This window comes from Macaca fascicularis, chromosome 11, assembly GCF_037993035.2.
Source record: "Macaca fascicularis isolate 582-1 chromosome 11, T2T-MFA8v1.1".
Lineage (NCBI taxonomy): Eukaryota > Metazoa > Chordata > Mammalia > Primates > Cercopithecidae > Macaca > Macaca fascicularis.
This window is the reverse complement of record NC_088385.1, coordinates 116,909,796-116,926,283: the sequence shown is the minus strand read 5'-3', so window position 1 is coordinate 116,926,283 and position 16,488 is coordinate 116,909,796. Positions and strand designations below refer to the sequence as shown.

Here is a 16,488-nt window from a genome sequence, read left to right as displayed (position 1 = left end):
CTGCACTCCAGCCTGGGCAACAGAGCAAGGCCCTTTCTCTAGAATAAAAAAGAGAGAGAGAGAGTAGCTGCCATTTTCAATGTTATTGATAAAGCAAGTGGGTGTTTCTGAAAATGCACCAGACACAGCCTTAGACTGGAAGGTGCTGATGTGTTACTGAGCCTCCAGACGAAGCTGGTGAACCCACTGGAGTGGGATTTTATGACTGGAGAAACTGTCCTATCTATGAGGGTCCATTTTAGGCAATGTTAAAGAATGGAATTGGGGGCCGGGTGTGGTGGCTCACGCCTGTAATCCCAACACTTTGGAAGGCCAAGGCAGGCAGATCACGAGGTCAGGAGTTCGAGACCAGCGTGGCCAACATGGTGAAACTCTGTCTCTACTAAAAATACAAAAATTAGCCGGGCGTGGTGGTGTGTGCGTGTAATCCCAGCTACTCAGAAGGCTGAGGCAGGAGAATCAGTTAAACCTGTGAGGCAGAGCATGCAGTGAGCCGAGATCGCACCACTGTACTCCAGCCTGGGTGACAGAGCAAGACTCCATCTCAAAAAAAAAAAAAAAAAAGAGATTGGGGGCAGTAGCTTACCTATAGCAAATGCTCAGTATGTGCCAGATATTGGGCAAAGGAGTTTGCAGACATGTATTATTTTATCCTCACAATTTCATGAGGTAGGTATGACTATGCTTTCCATTGTGCAGAGAGGGAAAACGAGTCACACAGAAGCAAGTCATGCAGCAGAGCTAGGATTGGAACAGAAGTGGCCTGCAGAGCCTGCCTCCCAGCCCACTGTGCTATGCCTCCCATTGATGCTTTCCTGTGTCTGCCATTCAGCTTTGCCCTGGTGAGTGACAAGCTGTACCAGTGGAAAGAGCCTGCCATCAGTTCTGTGCACAGCAAGGTGAAAAGGATAGCAGAGGTGAAAGAGGAGATCATGGAGAATGGAGTGAAGAAGTTGGTGCACAGTGTCTTTAACATGGCAGATTACACCTTCCCTTTGCAGGCGAGCACCTGGTAGTGTTACAGGACCCCAACACCCGAAGTTAGCCATTGGGTCAGGTTTTTGCACTATAGTTCCTTCTGTGGTTGCCAGAAATACGTTACAGGAAAAGGGTCCCGATCCAGACCCCAAGAGAGGGTTCTTGGATCTAGTGCAAGAATGAATTTAGGGCAAGTCCGCAGTGCAAAGTGAAAGCAAGTTTATTAAGAAAGTAAAGGAATAAAAGAATGGCTACTCCATAGACAGAGCAGCCCTGAGGGCTGTTGGTTGGACATTTTTATGGTTATTTCTTGATGATATGCTAAACAAGGGGTGGATTATTCATGCTTCCCCCTTTTAGACCATATAGTGTAACTTCCTGATGTTGCCATGACATTTGTAAACTGTCATGGCACTGATGGGAGTGTAGCAGTGAAGAGGACCAGAGGTCACTCTTGTCGCCATTTTGGTTTCGGTGGGTTATAGCCAGCTCCTTTACTGCAACCTGTTTTATCAGCAAGGTCTTTATGACCTGTATTTTGTGCTGACCTCCTATGTCATCATGTGACTTAGAATGCATTAACCATCTGGGAATTCAGGCCAGTAGGTTTCAGCCTCATTTTACCCAGCTCCTATTTAAGATAGAGTTGCTCTGGTTCACACGCCTCTGACATTTGTATTACACATCCATTGTGAGGTAGATGATACTAATCCCACTACAAATCAAGCCTTCAGGAGGTGAGGCAATGTGTGAGGTGGTAAAGCCTCCAGATTCAAAACTATGCTTGGGTCAAATTCCAGCTCTGCCACTTTGTGTGTGCAGTGTTGGGCCAAACACTTAGCTCAGTTCCCTCATGTATTCAGCAGTTACTGAATATAATATGCTACTCTTCTAGTCTCTGGGAAGGAGCAGAGAGCAAGAACAAAATCGCTGTGCTCATGGACTTCACATGCTACGGCAGAGCAGGTCCTCAGAAAATCATCAAATGCACATCAAATGTATAAGGTAAATGGTGATGAGTCTAAAGTGAATGCGGGGAATGGAAGAGAACGAAGGTAGGGAGAATGTACATTAAGGGAAAAGGAGGGTTGCAATTTTAGAAAAGGATGTCTGGGCAAGGGCTCCCTGAGAAGGTGGCAGAAACAGAAACACAGTATCTATTTTCCGGGCCTGTAATGAAGGTCTAATAAGAAAATGCATGGATTCGTAAAAAATCTTCAATAGGCCCCAAATGGACCTACAAGACCTCTACCCCAATGCATAAGGGAACGCTAACCATAGCAGAACGGTAATCGCGGCAGAACGTTGGCACAGACGGAAAGTTGATCGGTACGGAAAGTTTGTCGGAGGGAAACATTACTTATTGAGGAACGTTAATCCGGAACAAATCTTGGGCAGAAGCGGAACTTAGACCAGGACGCACAGTTACCATGGCAATGAGGCGCGCCCGAAGGGCGGTGGCAGCGACGCAGAGAGACCTGGGAGGAGACAGAGGCAGGGCTTGCGACGGAAGTGGCCTCTCTGCTTCTGCAGGGCTGGGGAAGATGCTGCGTCCGGCGTTACCGTGGCTGTGCTTTGGCCTCTGCAGCTTCCTGGTCGGGGATGCAGAGGCCCCGAGCCCCGTGGATCCGCTGGAGCGGAGCCGGCCGTACGCGGTGCTGCGCGGGCAGAACCTGGGTGAGCGGTCCTGGAGCTGGCGGGCGGCGGGTAGTGCCCGAGCTTTCACCGCTCCGGGTGCTGGAGCCGGGCTTACGGAGCGACAGGGGATAGAGTGGGGAGATGGGCGAGGGCGTGGGGTGCAGGTGAGGCCTCTCAGGGGGCCCCGAGACTCCTTCTCCAAAAGCCTGGGGCAGAAGGCCTGAGCTTTACCTCTCAGCAAGTGCTCAGTATGTGCCAGAACTTTCGCCTCCCAGGTTCAAGCAATTCTCCTGCCTCAGCCTGCCGAGTAACTGGGATTATAAGCGCACCCCACTACACTTGGCTAATTTTTGTATTTTTAGTAGAGATGGGGTTTCACTGTGTTGGCCAGGCTGATCTCGAACTCCTGGCCTCGAGTGATCCACCCACCTCGGGTGGATCACCCACAAGACATGGTGTCCAGTAGGCTCTCAATATGTACTAGTTGCCCATGAATGAACTGCAATCCGGAGACCTGAGTCTCAGTCTGGGTCCCCTCCTCGCTGGCTGTGTGGGCTCAGGCTCACAACAAGGCACATCATTTACCTCACCCCTCTTCTTTCCCAGAGGAGCCAGTATTTATTGCAAAAATGGTAACAGTTTTTGAGCATTTCCTACATCCCATGTCTTGTGCTACACACTTTGTATACGCGAATTCATTTGAGCCTCACAGTAACTTAATGAGAAATGTACGGTTTACAGCCCTATTTTTTTTTTCTTTTACCATAGGGTATCCTCTGTCACCCAGGCTGGAGTGCAGTGGTGCTAGACTAGAAATTATAAAAACTACTCCTTTGCCATAGATAGTTTGAGAAATGCTGTCCTAGACAGTTCTGTACAGTAGGTATTTTTTTTTTTTTTTTGAGACGGAGTTTCACTCTTGTTGCCCAGGCTGGAGTGCAGTGGCACGGTCTTGGCTCACTGCAACCTCCGCCTCCCGGGTTCAAGCAATTCTCCTGCCTCTGCCTCTCCAGTAGCTGGGACCACAGGCGTGAGCCACCACGCCCAGGTAATTTTTGTATTTTTAATAGAGATGGGGTTTCACCATGTTGGCCAGGATGGTCTTGATCTCTTGACCTCATGAATTGCCCACTTCGGCCTCCCAAAGTGCTGGGATTACAGGCGTGAGCCACCACGCCAGGCCTAAAACATTCTTTTAAGGTTCTGCCTGGGGCTGCCATTCAGGCATCTGTCACTGCATGTAAAGTGTAGGGAGAAGTGAAAAGATGGCGAGTGGGAGAATTGATCAGGACCCAAATGCATGGCCACTGTGTACCTAACAACTCATGGTTTTAAGCTCCTTTTCAAATTTTACTTTTATTATTATTTTTTTTGATATGGAGTCTCACTCTGTCGCTCAATCTAGAGTGCAGTGGCGTGATCTTGGCTCATTGCAACCTCCACCTCCTAGGTTCAAGTGATTTCTTGCCTCAGTCTCCCAAGTAGCTGGGATTATAGGCACCCACCACCGTGCCTGGCTAATGTTTGTAATTTTAGTACAGACAGGGTTTCTCCATGTTGGCCAGGCTTGTCTCGAAGTCTTGATCTCAAGTGATCTGCCCATCTCAGCCTCCAAAAGTGCTGGCATTACAGGTGTGAGCTACTGCGCCTGGCATTTTTTATTTTTTAAAGGTAGATTTTCCATCCCCCAATTCCAATCTTCTGCATTCCTGCTTTGGGAGTTTAAATTTTTTTTTTTTTTTTTTTTTTTTTTTGAGGTAGAGTCTTGCTCTGTCGCCAGGCTTGAGTGCAAGGGCACGATCTTGGCTCACTGTAACCCCTGACTCCCTGGTTCGGGTGATTCTCCTGCCTCAGCCTCCCGAGTAGCTGGGATTACAGGCGCCTGCCACAATGCCCAGCTAATTTTTGTATATTTAGTAGAGACGGGGTTTCACCGTGTTAGCCAGAGTGGTCTCGATCTCCTGATCTCGTGATCCGCCCGCCTTGGCCTCTCAAAGTGCTGGGATTACAGGCTTGAGCTGCCGCACACGGCTGGGAGTTTTAAATATTTTTTAGAGTGCTTCCAAAATGCGAGATGCAAGAAAATGGTTTATTTAAATAGAATAAGACAACTTTAAGTCCAATTGTAGTCCAAACCATAGAAACTCAGAATTCAGGACTTTTGGAAATTAGGGCAGGTATTCAGTTAACAAGGGCTATTTTAAGACGTGACATTTAGTTCACGTAGGTTGTAGATTTTGTTTGACAAAGATCTTAAAATTACTTCTGGCCTTTGAAGTTATGACATACTGTCTTTGACACCTTCTCCTTCCTTCTTCCCCCTCACTCACCAAAAAAAGATGAGTTTTCTTTTCTTTTTTTTTTTTTTTGAGACTGAGTTTTGCTCTTGTTGCCCAGGCTGGAGTGCAGTGGCTTGATCTCGGCTCACTGCAACCTTCGCCTCCTGGGTTCAAGAAATTCTCCTGCCTCAGCCTCCCAAGTAGCTGGGATTACAGACATGTGCCACCATGCTAGGCTAATTTTGTATTTTTAGTAGAGACAGGGTTTCTTCAGTTCTCCATGTTGGTCAGGCTGGTCTCAAACTCCCGACCTCAGGTGATCTGCTTGCCTTGGTCTCCCAAAGTGCTGGAATTGCAGGCCTGAGCCACCGCACCTGGCCTGATTTTTCTGTATAGTCGGTTTTAAAATAATAACTGTTTTAAGCGTGGAGGGTATGTTGGGGGGGGTGTCACAGATACTACAGAGTTACTGATTTGAGTAAAACTATGATCAAATCTTGTTTTTTTTTTTTTTTTTTTTTTAATGGAGTCTCGCTCTGTCGCCCAGGCTGGAGTGCAATGGTGCAATCTGGGCTCGCTGCAACCTCTGCCTCCAGGATTCAAGCGATTCTCCTGCCTCAGCCTCCTGAGTAGCTGGGATTACAGGTGCCCGCCGCCACGTCCAGCTAATTTTTGTATTTTTAGTAGAGACGGGGTTTCACCATGTTGGCCAGGCTGGTCTCAATCTCCTGTCCTCGTGATCTGCCTGCCTTGGCCTCCCAAAGTACTGGGATTACAGGCATGAGCCACCTCGCCTGACTAAATCTTAGTTTTTCAAAGGAACAGTAATGAGACTGAAAAACAACTATGGTTAGGCCCCAGCTGAAACCTGGGATGGGCCCACATCGCTACAGACACACGTCAGTGTACATTTGCTGGTTTTGAATGCTTCTCAAGATCACTGAGATAGTCACAGAAACAAGATTGCATATCACTGCTGCTATTGAATAAACCTCTGAATGGTTGCTGGTTATGCTAGTTTATTTTTTTCTTTTTTGTTACGAAGTAGTTTAAAGCCCAGGTCCTTATCCTGTACCTCCAGGGCTCAACTTGAGTAATCAGTTGTAGTTCCCGTTTCTCACCTGAGCACCTTGAAAATTTCAGTTGTGAAATTTAGTCTTAAAAACAACAGTTCTTTTCTTTTCTTTTTTTTTTTTTTTTTGAGACGGAGTCTCCCTCTATTGCCCATGCTGGAATGCAGTGGCATAGTCTTGGCTCACTGCAACCTCTGCCTCCTGGATTCAAGCGATTCTCCTGCCTCGGTCTCTAGAGTAACTGGGACTGCAGGCGCACGCCACCATGCCCAGCTAATTTTTTTGTATTTTTAGTAGAGACAGGGTTTCACCATATTGGCCAGGCTGGTCTCGAACTCCTGACCTCGTGATCCGCCTGCCTCGGCCTCCCAAAGTGCTGGGATTACAGGCATGAGCCCCCGTACCCGGCCAAACATAACAGATTTGTGGGTTAGTTGCCTCTTTGCTCATAAGGCCCTGTTGAGACTCATCTTGAGACTGAAATACTTCATTAAGTCTCCAGATTTTTATTAATGGCTTTAAAGGTATAGTTGGGCATCCTGCTCTCTTGCCCCACTATAATCGGACAATTCTCCACACAAAAGCCAGAGGAATATTTTTTCCCAACTAAATCAGATGATGTCATTCTTTTGCCTACAACCCGCCAGTAGCTTCTCTTTAAACTTAAAATCCATGTTTCCTTCATGGTCTCCAAGGCCCTGTACAGACCGGCCCCAGCCTTCCTCTCTGGCCTGATTTCCTGCCTCTCTTCCTGCACTCTTTGCCTGGTTGCCTCCCTTCTGTTCACTGAGTGTGTTGAGCTTATATTGGCCTCAAGGCCCTTCCCTAGCTGATCCCTGGGACTGCAGCACGCTCCCTGCAGAGCCTCACTCGTAAGGTCCCAGTTTTTTTGGTTTTTTTTTTGAGATGGAGTCTCACTCTGTCTCCCAGTGGTGCAATCTCGGCTCACTATAACCTCCGCCTCCTGGGTTCAAGCGATTCTCCTGCCTCAGCCTCCTAAGTAGCTGGGACTATAGACACCTGCCACCATGCCTGGCCAATTTTCGTATTTTCAGTAGAGATGGGGTTTCACCATATTGGCCAGGCTGGTCTCAAACTCCTGACCTCAAGTGATCCACCCACCTAGGCCTCCCAAAGTGCTGAGATTACAGACATGAGTCACCACACTCGGCCTGTCTCAGCTTGTGAGTCTCCTCCTCGGATGCTTCCTGACTGTCCTACCTCCTGCTGCCCACCCCGTCTCCATCCCTAGCCCATTACTGTTTTTTTCATGGTATATCAAGATATGTGAAATGCTCTCACCTGTTTGTTTCTCCCCCCCACTATACATAGAGACAACTGGAGAGAGGATCTGTTTACAGCTGTTTGCACAGCACCTGACATAGTGCCTGGCAGCAAGTGGCATTTGATAAATCATTGGCAGTGAGTGGATGAATTGCCTAACCTGGAGCTGCCATTAGGAAGTAACCTGTTTTCCCTTTGCAGTGTTGATGGGAACCATTTTCAGCATCCTGCTGGTGACTGTCATCCTTATGGCATTTTGTATCTACAAGCCCATTCGGCGTCGGTGACAGCCAGACAAGTTCTTCAATGAGTATTTGGGAATAGGATAAGTTGTGTTGCACACGGGTCAGTGGAGAAGTTGGAATCAAAACTTTCCTACTTGGAAATGACCTTTGGTCTGGACAGTTGGTAAACGCTAAATGAATTAGAAGAAAACATCTACTAGAAATTATTTTTTCCTAACACTGTAGTGCAAATAATTGGCCCCTGAATCTGCTTCTCAGTGTTTCTGACTGTACTTGTTAAAAGTAAGACCTGAAAGCTCCAAAGGTCAGTGTAAAGATGGAGTGTTCATGAGAAAGAAAACATTCACCTTGTGAGTGCCTGTAAGAACCACACTGGAAAGAACTCATCATTAATGCTTGAAAATGTTAACAGAGGGAGACTTACCATGTAGACATTCCCTATTTAAGAACCATTTGGTTACAGTGGGTTAAGAATCACAGAATTTTTTTTTTTTTTTTTTTTAATCTCACTTGAGTTGGCCTAGAATGCGCTGGTTGCAAAGTGGTGTCAGCTGTGGGGAACTTGGGCCCTCATTCCTTACCTGCATCCGGCCCTGCACTCAGGTGCTCCCCCTGAAGTCAGGGTCACATCAGGTAGTACCTGTTACTACATGCACCTTTGGCCTGGAAGGCTCTGGGGTTGGACTGGAAATGTTACTAGGTTGGCCTCTCACAAAAAAGGACCCCATCCTGCTTAAACACATTGATCTCCGTTGCCCTGCATTTGAGTCTGTATAGCCCACGGTCTGAAACTTGAGGTAGCTTTCCAGATTTGGAATGTAAAAGGCTCAGCAGGCGCTCTGTTCATCCCTGGGTGGGGAGGGCCCAGCCAGAAGTGCATGTCCACTGTGCCCGCCAGTGTGTGTTTACACAAATTTCATCTCCGCTTTGAAAATGCTGCTATTAGTTTGCACTGTTGGTGAACTGGATTTTTTCCTCCTATTGAAATAATACTTTCATACTTATAAAGCGGTCGTCAATATTTATTTCAAGGTGCTAGATTTAATTTTGTTATTAAATTGAAATGCTTATCTTGTGTTCAAGCACAGCACTGATTTTAACAACCTGCATTTAATGTGAAATAACTGAAGCAGGATACTATAACTGTTTAACTTAGGGATTTTGTTTGTAATCTTGTAACATTGAGCCATTGAAATGTTCACTGTTCTGTGCTTTTGAGCAAAATGTCAATTAAAATTAAAGTAAAATCCTATATATTGTTTTACTCCACCAATTATTTCCCAAGTGTTTGAAATGTGGGTATGTTTGAATTTGATCTAATCACTTAAAGAAGCTCTGTGAAGTGAAATTTTTTTTTTTCTTTTTTTTTTTTCCGAGATGGAGTTTGGTTCCTATTGCCCAGGCTGGAGTGCAATGGTGTGGTCTCAGCTCACTGCCACCTTCACCTCCTGGGTTCAAGCGATTTTCCTGCCTCAGCCTCCGGAGTAGCTGGGATTATGGGCATGAGCCACCATGCCCGGCTAATTTTTTTGTATTTTAGTAGACATCGGGTTTCACCATGTTGGCCAGGCTGGTCTCAAACTCCTGACCTCAGGTGATCCACCCGCCTCGGCCTCCCAAAGTGCTGGGATTACAGGCATGAGCCACTGCACCTGGCCTAAAGTTGAGATTAGGAAGTCTCCTAGTGTTGCCTGTGATTTAGTGGCTGTGGAGTCATATCAGCATGTTGTATTTTTTTCCACCTGGACCTCAGGCTTAAACCTATATATTTCTAAACAGAGGTCTAGGTGGTACTTTGAACTCCATCATTCATTGCACCACAGAATCACTGGAAATTTCCATATCCAGTTCATCTTCCTTGATGTCATTTATGGTCAGCAGGAGACTGTGACCAAGCTGGCAGTTGTGACAGTTTCCCTTTCCTGTCATTATTTAGAGCAGACTTCCACTTCCTTGACATGCCACGTTTATGTAGTATGACAAGCTTGTTTATAGAACCTAAGTTCTAGCAGTGTCTAACGTGCAGAAATTGCTCAATTAGTTTCTGGCCGGGCGCGGTGGCTCATGCCTGTAATCCCAGCACTTTGGGAGGCCGAGGCAGGTGGATCACCTCAGGTCAGGGGTTTGAGAGCAGCCTGGCCAACATGGTGAAACCCTGTCTCTATTAAAAATACAAAAAGCTGGGCATGGTGGCACACACCTGTAATCCCACCTTCTCAGGAGGCTGAGGCAGGAGAATTGCTTGAACCCGGGAGGCGGAGGTTGCAGTGAGCCGAGATTACGCCATTGCACTCCAGCCTGGGCAACAAGAGCAAAACTCCGTCTCAGAAAAACAAAATAAAAACTTTCTGCTGATATTGGGCCACCTAAGCTTAGCTTTTCAGTTTTTAAATAATCCATAGTCATTGCACCCCTTGACCCGAAGGAGTAATGTTTTTCTTCATAGTGTTCTTGTAGCTTCAAGTATTGATATCTACTTTCCCCCAAAAGCAAAGCAGCTCCTTTACATCTTCCCAGAAATACAGCCTCATTTTTGGAACCCACACGTTTCTACTGGCCACTGCCGTTGTTTTTAATGCCAACATATTTAGGTATAGGAAGAGTTTGGAAGCCTTATCATCTGGACTTCTAGGAACAGCCTCATAAAGCACTTGGCTTCAAGGGATAGCATTGATGCAGAGCTTTGATGTTGGCTGGGCTTCCCTTACCCTACAAGAGCCAGTTTACCTCCAGGAGGAACCCAGGGGTGTCAGAACAGCCCAACACTGGCTTGCTTTTAGTTTCCATTTGAAATAAGCAGCGTGGGGCTTGTTAACCTGGGCAGGAAGGCTGGGAGCAGCATGCCACCTTTGCAGTGATGAACTGAGCAATGTGAGGCATTCTAATGTTCTACTGACATACGTAACAGGACGTGTGGTCACTACATCCAGTGACTAGAAAAAACTGGAAAGAAAAAAGACTCAAAGACTGGAATATTGTATGAGCACCCTCTAAGGAAGCCGTCTTTATTTGCATTTTTAGAGTGAACACATATATGAAAAACGCTGCAACAGGTTGACACAATGCTCAGTCCCTTTTTAAGTGAATTCCAGGGGAGAAAGTCAAGGACCTTAGGGAGCAGAGCAGTGGAATGCAAACACAGAAATTACCTATGAGTCACCTTTGTAAGCCAATGACACAGCCTCGCTGCAGCCATTCCAAGAAGTGTTTTTGCTCATGGCAAATGCGAAGTAAACAAAATGCCACATTGCGTATTTGAAACAAATGTGGCGTTGCCTATACTGGCCTGCTGTGCAGGGAAGGAATTTTGGTCAGACCATGACAAAAAAAAAAAAAAAAGGCAAATGGTGACATGGAATTAAAAGCACAATTCTTTGTGTCTGGGAACGTTTCACTGGCAACACCTGGAATAGTAGTTATGTTTGTCTTCCTATCCCCAAAGAAGCACAACAGAGGAAACAGACACAAAATGGAGGAGGGTACTGTTTACCAAGTTATTTCAGTGCAGCCTGTGGGAACGAATACATGGGCCACAGTGAGCAGTGCCCTTGGCTGTATTCCCCAGGCTTCTGTATGTTGTGCGATGGTTATTTACAGGAGGGTTTGACAAAAGAGAGTTAACTACTAAAGGTATCCAAAAAAGGCCTGAGAAAATCTGGTTAAAATGTATAACCTTGTATTGCTACTGATGGGAATAGTTGTTTTTATATCTTTTACAAATAATAAAAAGATTCTGTTAAAAAATAGATTTATTCAGAAAGATGTTGATTTGAACTCTGAAAAGCAACGTGGAATCATCATTTTCCCTTTTGAATGAAGAGCCATGGAGCTCCGTGGTTTTCAGCTCCCTTTCTGGTTGCAAATCCATCCTTCCTCTGGAGTGAGTCTAGGGCATGCAGTGGGTTCTTCCTAGGTGTCTATGTGGAAATCCTTCACTCGTGCAGGTGTGGAACGCACCTGGTTTGGTTCTGTGTGTTCCAATATTTTGGCCAGCTTGCCCACTTCAAGAACAAGCCTCAGGTTCCCCTAGCTGCTCCTTCAGGGACAGGATTAGCTGCCTTTGATTTAGCCTGGAGAATCCTGCTCTCAAAAGAATTGCCTTTACAAATTCAAATCAGATCCCTCGATGCGTGCAGTGAGGTGACGTGAAACTATTAGTAATGTTTAAGGCGAAGGCAACATCCATGGCCATTTGTGTATCTTAATTTGATGCAAATAGTTAACAATAATCTAAAATAGATTCTATATGTATCTCCTCTAACTTTAGCTGGGTGTGGAAGGAATGGAATCAGATAGAGATGAAGGAAGAATAATGACAATATCCTAGAAACCCTGTAAAAAGGTAAAAATAAGGAGTAGATCAGCACAGATTACCCATTTCTTTGGTGAACAGTAAAGATGTGTCTCCAATTCTCATAGACCACACTTTACAAAGGCGGCTGCTGCTCTCATATATAAAAGCACCCTGACTCTGCAATAACTTGTTTTGTTATCACTCCTTGATAAAAATTGATCTACAAACCTGCGGGGATTGGGGTTTTGTCTAAAGCTGGTAGTAAAAATGTGACCTGCAAGCCAATACAGCTAATGGAAAGTGATGATGCTCTCCTCCCCTTAGCCTGGAGATGGGGCCTGCAATCCCTGGTCCCTTCTCCACCCCAGGGAGTGGCCTGGATGGGCCTGGGAGTCCCTGGTTCTGCACCTCTGCATAAAGAAGGGGCGGCTGTTGTCTGCTGCACGCACACAAGGTGCAGGCCCTCAGCCCCGGGGCTCTGGTTGACACAGCATCTGTGACAGCCCAGAGCCTCTGCTCTGTGCAACCCACAGGCCAAAAGGTCTATTTGTCAGTGAGTGACAGCTGTAAGACTTGCTGGAGCTCAGCCTCTTCCTCCTGGAGCCGGAGCTCCCGTTCCTCCAGCTCTTTGGCAGAGAGCTCCATGGCCAGCTGCAAGTCATTATCAAAACGGCTTGTCTCGCTCAGGGCACTGGGGCACAGGCCTTCTGTGCTGGTGAGGAGGCTCTCCTGGATGGCCCTGGGTTGGAAAACAGATAAAAAGGGAGAGTCACTACTATCATCATGGTGGCAGCAGTAACTACATTTCTTAACTGCTTACCAAGGGCATACTGTGCCAGGCATTTAATATGCATGATGCCATTTAATCCCACATAACTCTGGGGGTGTAAGTGCTGTATACAGGTGAGAAACCCCACACTCCTGCCCAAGACCACCCGACCAGTAAGTGATAGGGCTGGGAATTGAACTTGGATCTGTTTTAAAGCAAAACAGGTTCTTCATCAGCGGGCTCTCACAGACACCTTAAGTATATAAAAAGTCTTCGTAAAATGAATCCTTGCAGTTTTTCCCTAAATCTCTGCAGCTGTTCCCACAAACTTCCTTATCTTTACAATTATATAAACTTTCCACTGAGGACATCTAGGCCCTGTGGTCATACATCATTCACAGAAGATCAAACCAATCAGAAAACACTGACTCAGTACCTTTCCCCCAATGGCACTGACCTGTGAACCAGTCAGAAATTCTATCACCCATTCCTGGAAACTTGCTATCAAGTCCAGAGTTATTATAATAAGTAACTGCCACAAGAGGAAGCAGGAGAGCCAATTACTTTATCTAGTCTTTTTTTTTTTTTTTTTTTTTTTTTGAGACGGAGTCTCGCTTTGTCACCCAGGCTGGAGTACAGTGGCATGATCTCGGCTCACTGCAAGCTCCGCCTCCCGGGTTCGCCATTTTCCTGCCTCAGCCTCCCGAGTAGCTGGGACTACAGGTGCCCGCCACCATGCCCAGCTAATTTTTTGTATTTTTTTTTTTAGTAGAGACGGGGTTTCACCATGTTAGCCAGGATGGTCTCGATCTCCTGACCTCATGATCTGCCTGCCTCGGCCTCCCAAAGTGCTGGGATCACAGGCGTGAGCCACCGCGTCCGGCCTACTTTTTCTAGTCTTTCCTGCCAGTGTGTGGCACCGTGCATCTGCCCGGGGACCAAATGCACAGTGCCACGCGTCTGCCCGCCTGTGTCCAGGCCTGTGTCCATCCTGGTTTAATCCACAGTCACATCAGTCAATCACCTCTCATACTGGGCGTCATAGGTGTTTGTCTGGCTGATCCCTCCATTCGAAGCTGGTCCTGAAAGTTCCTGGCAAAGACAAATATGATAGACATGAATATGTCTTAGGAGAAATTGGTGCCATTCTGGAAAGGAAACAATGGCAGCAAGAACCAAATTAAAAGTCTTTCCATGACCATTATCGATAGTGCTACCTAACAGGGACTTGGGTTACCTCAAAAACAACACCTAAGTGGCAGCTAGTAACATGCCACAGCCTAACTCACAGCCACAGCCTTCTCATCCTTCTCACAAAATCCATCTCTTAAATACAGCTAACCCAAGTGGAAGATATACACAACGAAAAACAGAAACACAGCTGACCTTGGGCAAAGTTCAAGTGACCAAAGCAGGTTTCTGTTTTTGTTTTTGTTTTTTTTTTGTTGTTTTTTTTTTTTTTTTTTTGAGACGGAGTCTCGCTGTGTCTCCCAGGCTGGAGTGCAGTGGCGTGATCTCGGCTCACTGCAAGCTCCGCCTCCCGGGTTCACGCCATTCTCCCGCCTCAGCCTCCCAAGTAGCTGGAACTACAGGCGCCCGCCACCACGCCCGGCTAGTTTTTTGTATTTTTAGTAGAGACGGGGTTTCACCATGTTAGCCAGGATGGTCTCGATCTCCTGACCTCGTGATCCACCCGCCTCGGCCTCCCAAAGTGCTGGGATTACAGGCTTGAGCCACCACGCCCGGCCTGTTTTTGTTTTTTTAGAGACAGGGTCGCACTCTGTTGTCCAGGCTCAAGGGTAGTGGTGTGATCGTAGCTCACTGTAGCCTTGACCTCCGGGCACAAGAAATCCTCCCACCTCAGCCTCCTGACTAGTTGGGAATACAGATGCAAAACACCATAGTTGGCTTTTAAATTTTTTGGTAGAGGCTAGGCACGGTGGCTCACACCTGTAATCCCAGCACTTTGGGAGGCCAAGGCTGGCAGATCACTTGAGGCCTGGAGTTTGAGATCAGCCTGGACAACATGGTGAAAACCCATCGCTACTGAAAATACAAAAATTAGCTGGGTCTGGTGGTACCCACCTGTAATCCCAGCTGCTCAGGTGGGTGAGGCATGAGAATCACTTGAACCTGGGAGGCAGAGGCTGCAATGAGCCAATATTGTGCCCTTGCACTCCAGCCTGAGCAAAAGAGTGAGACTCTGCCTCAAAAATTAAAAAAAATATATATATATATTGGTAGAGATAGGATCTCACTATGTTGCCCAGGCTGGTCTCAAATTCCTGGGCTCAAACAATCCTCTCACCTTGGCCTCCCATAGTGCTGGGATTATAGGCATGAGCCACTGCACCCGGCCAATAATTCTTCTAGGGCAAGATTAGAAGACATAATTCAATATTGGTAGTCTTTGACTTTGGCTACTCCCCTTGTTAAAACTTATGGTCAACAAGGTTTATGAAGCTTCTTGGGAGCTGGCGAGGGGAGCTAAGCTCACTTACATAGGGAAAGGAAAAGCATACCAGGCTGATGGTGATGTCCAGGGGTCTTCTCCCAGGAGGCCTCCCAAAGGGAACATGCTTGCTTTGGGGTCTGGCTTGGAAAACTGAATAGGTCTGGGAATGGGGCCATGGTGGTGGCAGGGGGAAGTGGAGGAGGTAGACTCACATTACACAAGCACTAAGACTCAGGAATAGAACCAGAAAGCTACAAGCTTAAACCAGTGAGAACGCTGGAGTGTGAGCACTATTTTCAAAGCAGCAGCCCTGTGAAGGCAGGGACTGCTTCCCAGAGAATTCCCAGCACCTGGCACAGAGGCTGGCACAAAGAAGGTACTCTGCAAAATCTGAATGAAGAATGGAAGAAAAAGTCAATTAACAAATAAATGGGCCAGGCGCGGTGGCTGACGCCTGTAATCCCAGCACTTTGAGAGGCCGAGACGGGCAGATCATGAGGTCAGGAGATGGAGACCATCTTGGCTAACATGGTGAAACCTCGTCTGTACTAAAAATACAAAAAATTAGCCGGGCATGGTGGTGGGCGCCTGTAGTCCCAGCTACTCGGGAGGCTGAGGCAGGAGAATGGCATGAACCCCAGAGGCAGAGCTTGCAGTGAGCTGAGATCACGCCACTGCACTCCAGCCTGGGCGACAGAGAGAGAGACTCCGTCTCAAAAAATAAACAAACAAAGAAACAAACAAATAAATGGACTGCAGGAAGCCAGGACATACCAGAGGGTGCTGGAGGCAGACCAGACCCTACCCTAGTAGAGCCAGGAGCCACAGAAGGAAGGAGATGGAAGGAGTTGATGTTAGGGGAGGAGGACCTCAAGCCTTGGACTGTCCCAGGTAGGTGAGGCATGGAGGGAGAACCACATACGACAATAAAAGGCAACTGTTCTACTGGGTGCAGTGGTGCATGACTTTAGTCCCAGCTACTTGGGAGGCTGAGGTGGGAGGATCTCTTGACCCCAGGAGTTTTAGGGTACAATATGATCATGCCGGGGAATAGCCACTGCACTCCAACTTGGGCAACAAAAAGTCACACACACACACACACACACACACACACACACACAAAACAACAAAAAGACACACACACACACACAAAACAACAAAAAGACACACACACACAAAACAACAAAAAGACACACACACACACACACACAAAACAAGACACACACACACACACACACACAAAACAACAAAAAGACACACACACACACACACACACACACACACAGCCTACAGCTTACACAGGTCTGTCCCGTCCTTCATTTTCTGTTTCACTAGAGACCCAGAGAGAGTTTAGGGAGATGATACCGTTTGTGGAGGGAGTGGGATTCAAATCCACTTCACGACCTTCATCTGAGACTACAGACACATAGGTAATCCTTCAGGGAAAATATGATGGTGTGATTCAGCAGGAAT

At 46.8% G+C, this 16,488-nt stretch overlaps 2 protein-coding genes across 8 annotated transcripts in view; one reads left to right on the top strand and one right to left on the bottom strand.

Annotated features, from left to right (window-relative positions):
* The first annotated feature begins 2,483 nt into the window (after positions 1–2,483).
* On the top strand, positions 2,484–8,749 carry C11H12orf76 (chromosome 11 C12orf76 homolog). The gene is made up of 2 exons (XM_045365916.2): positions 2,484–2,655; positions 7,454–8,749. Exons 1-2 carry the CDS (start codon positions 2,523–2,525, stop codon positions 7,537–7,539), a joined length of 219 nt encoding a protein of 72 aa, XP_045221851.2. The 5' UTR covers positions 2,484–2,522; the 3' UTR covers positions 7,540–8,749.
* Positions 8,750–10,470: 1,721 nt separating this feature from the next.
* The window catches only part of ANKRD13A (ankyrin repeat domain 13A), a 42,427-nt gene continuing 36,409 nt past the window's right edge, over positions 10,471–16,488 (bottom strand). For 4 of the 7 annotated variants that reach the window (XM_005572221.4, XM_005572222.4, XM_074007772.1 and 1 more), the window contains 2 exons: positions 13,585–13,652; positions 10,471–12,530 (listed from right to left, as the gene is read on the bottom strand). In XM_005572221.4, coding sequence (XP_005572278.1) covers positions 12,335–12,530; positions 13,585–13,652 — 264 coding nt within the window. In that variant the 3' untranslated portion in view covers positions 10,471–12,334. Of the gene's footprint in view, positions 12,531–13,584; positions 13,653–15,082; positions 16,452–16,488 lie in introns of all 7 variants that reach the window. The other 3 variants (XR_012420611.1, XR_012420613.1, XR_012420612.1) reach the window with 2 other exon arrangements.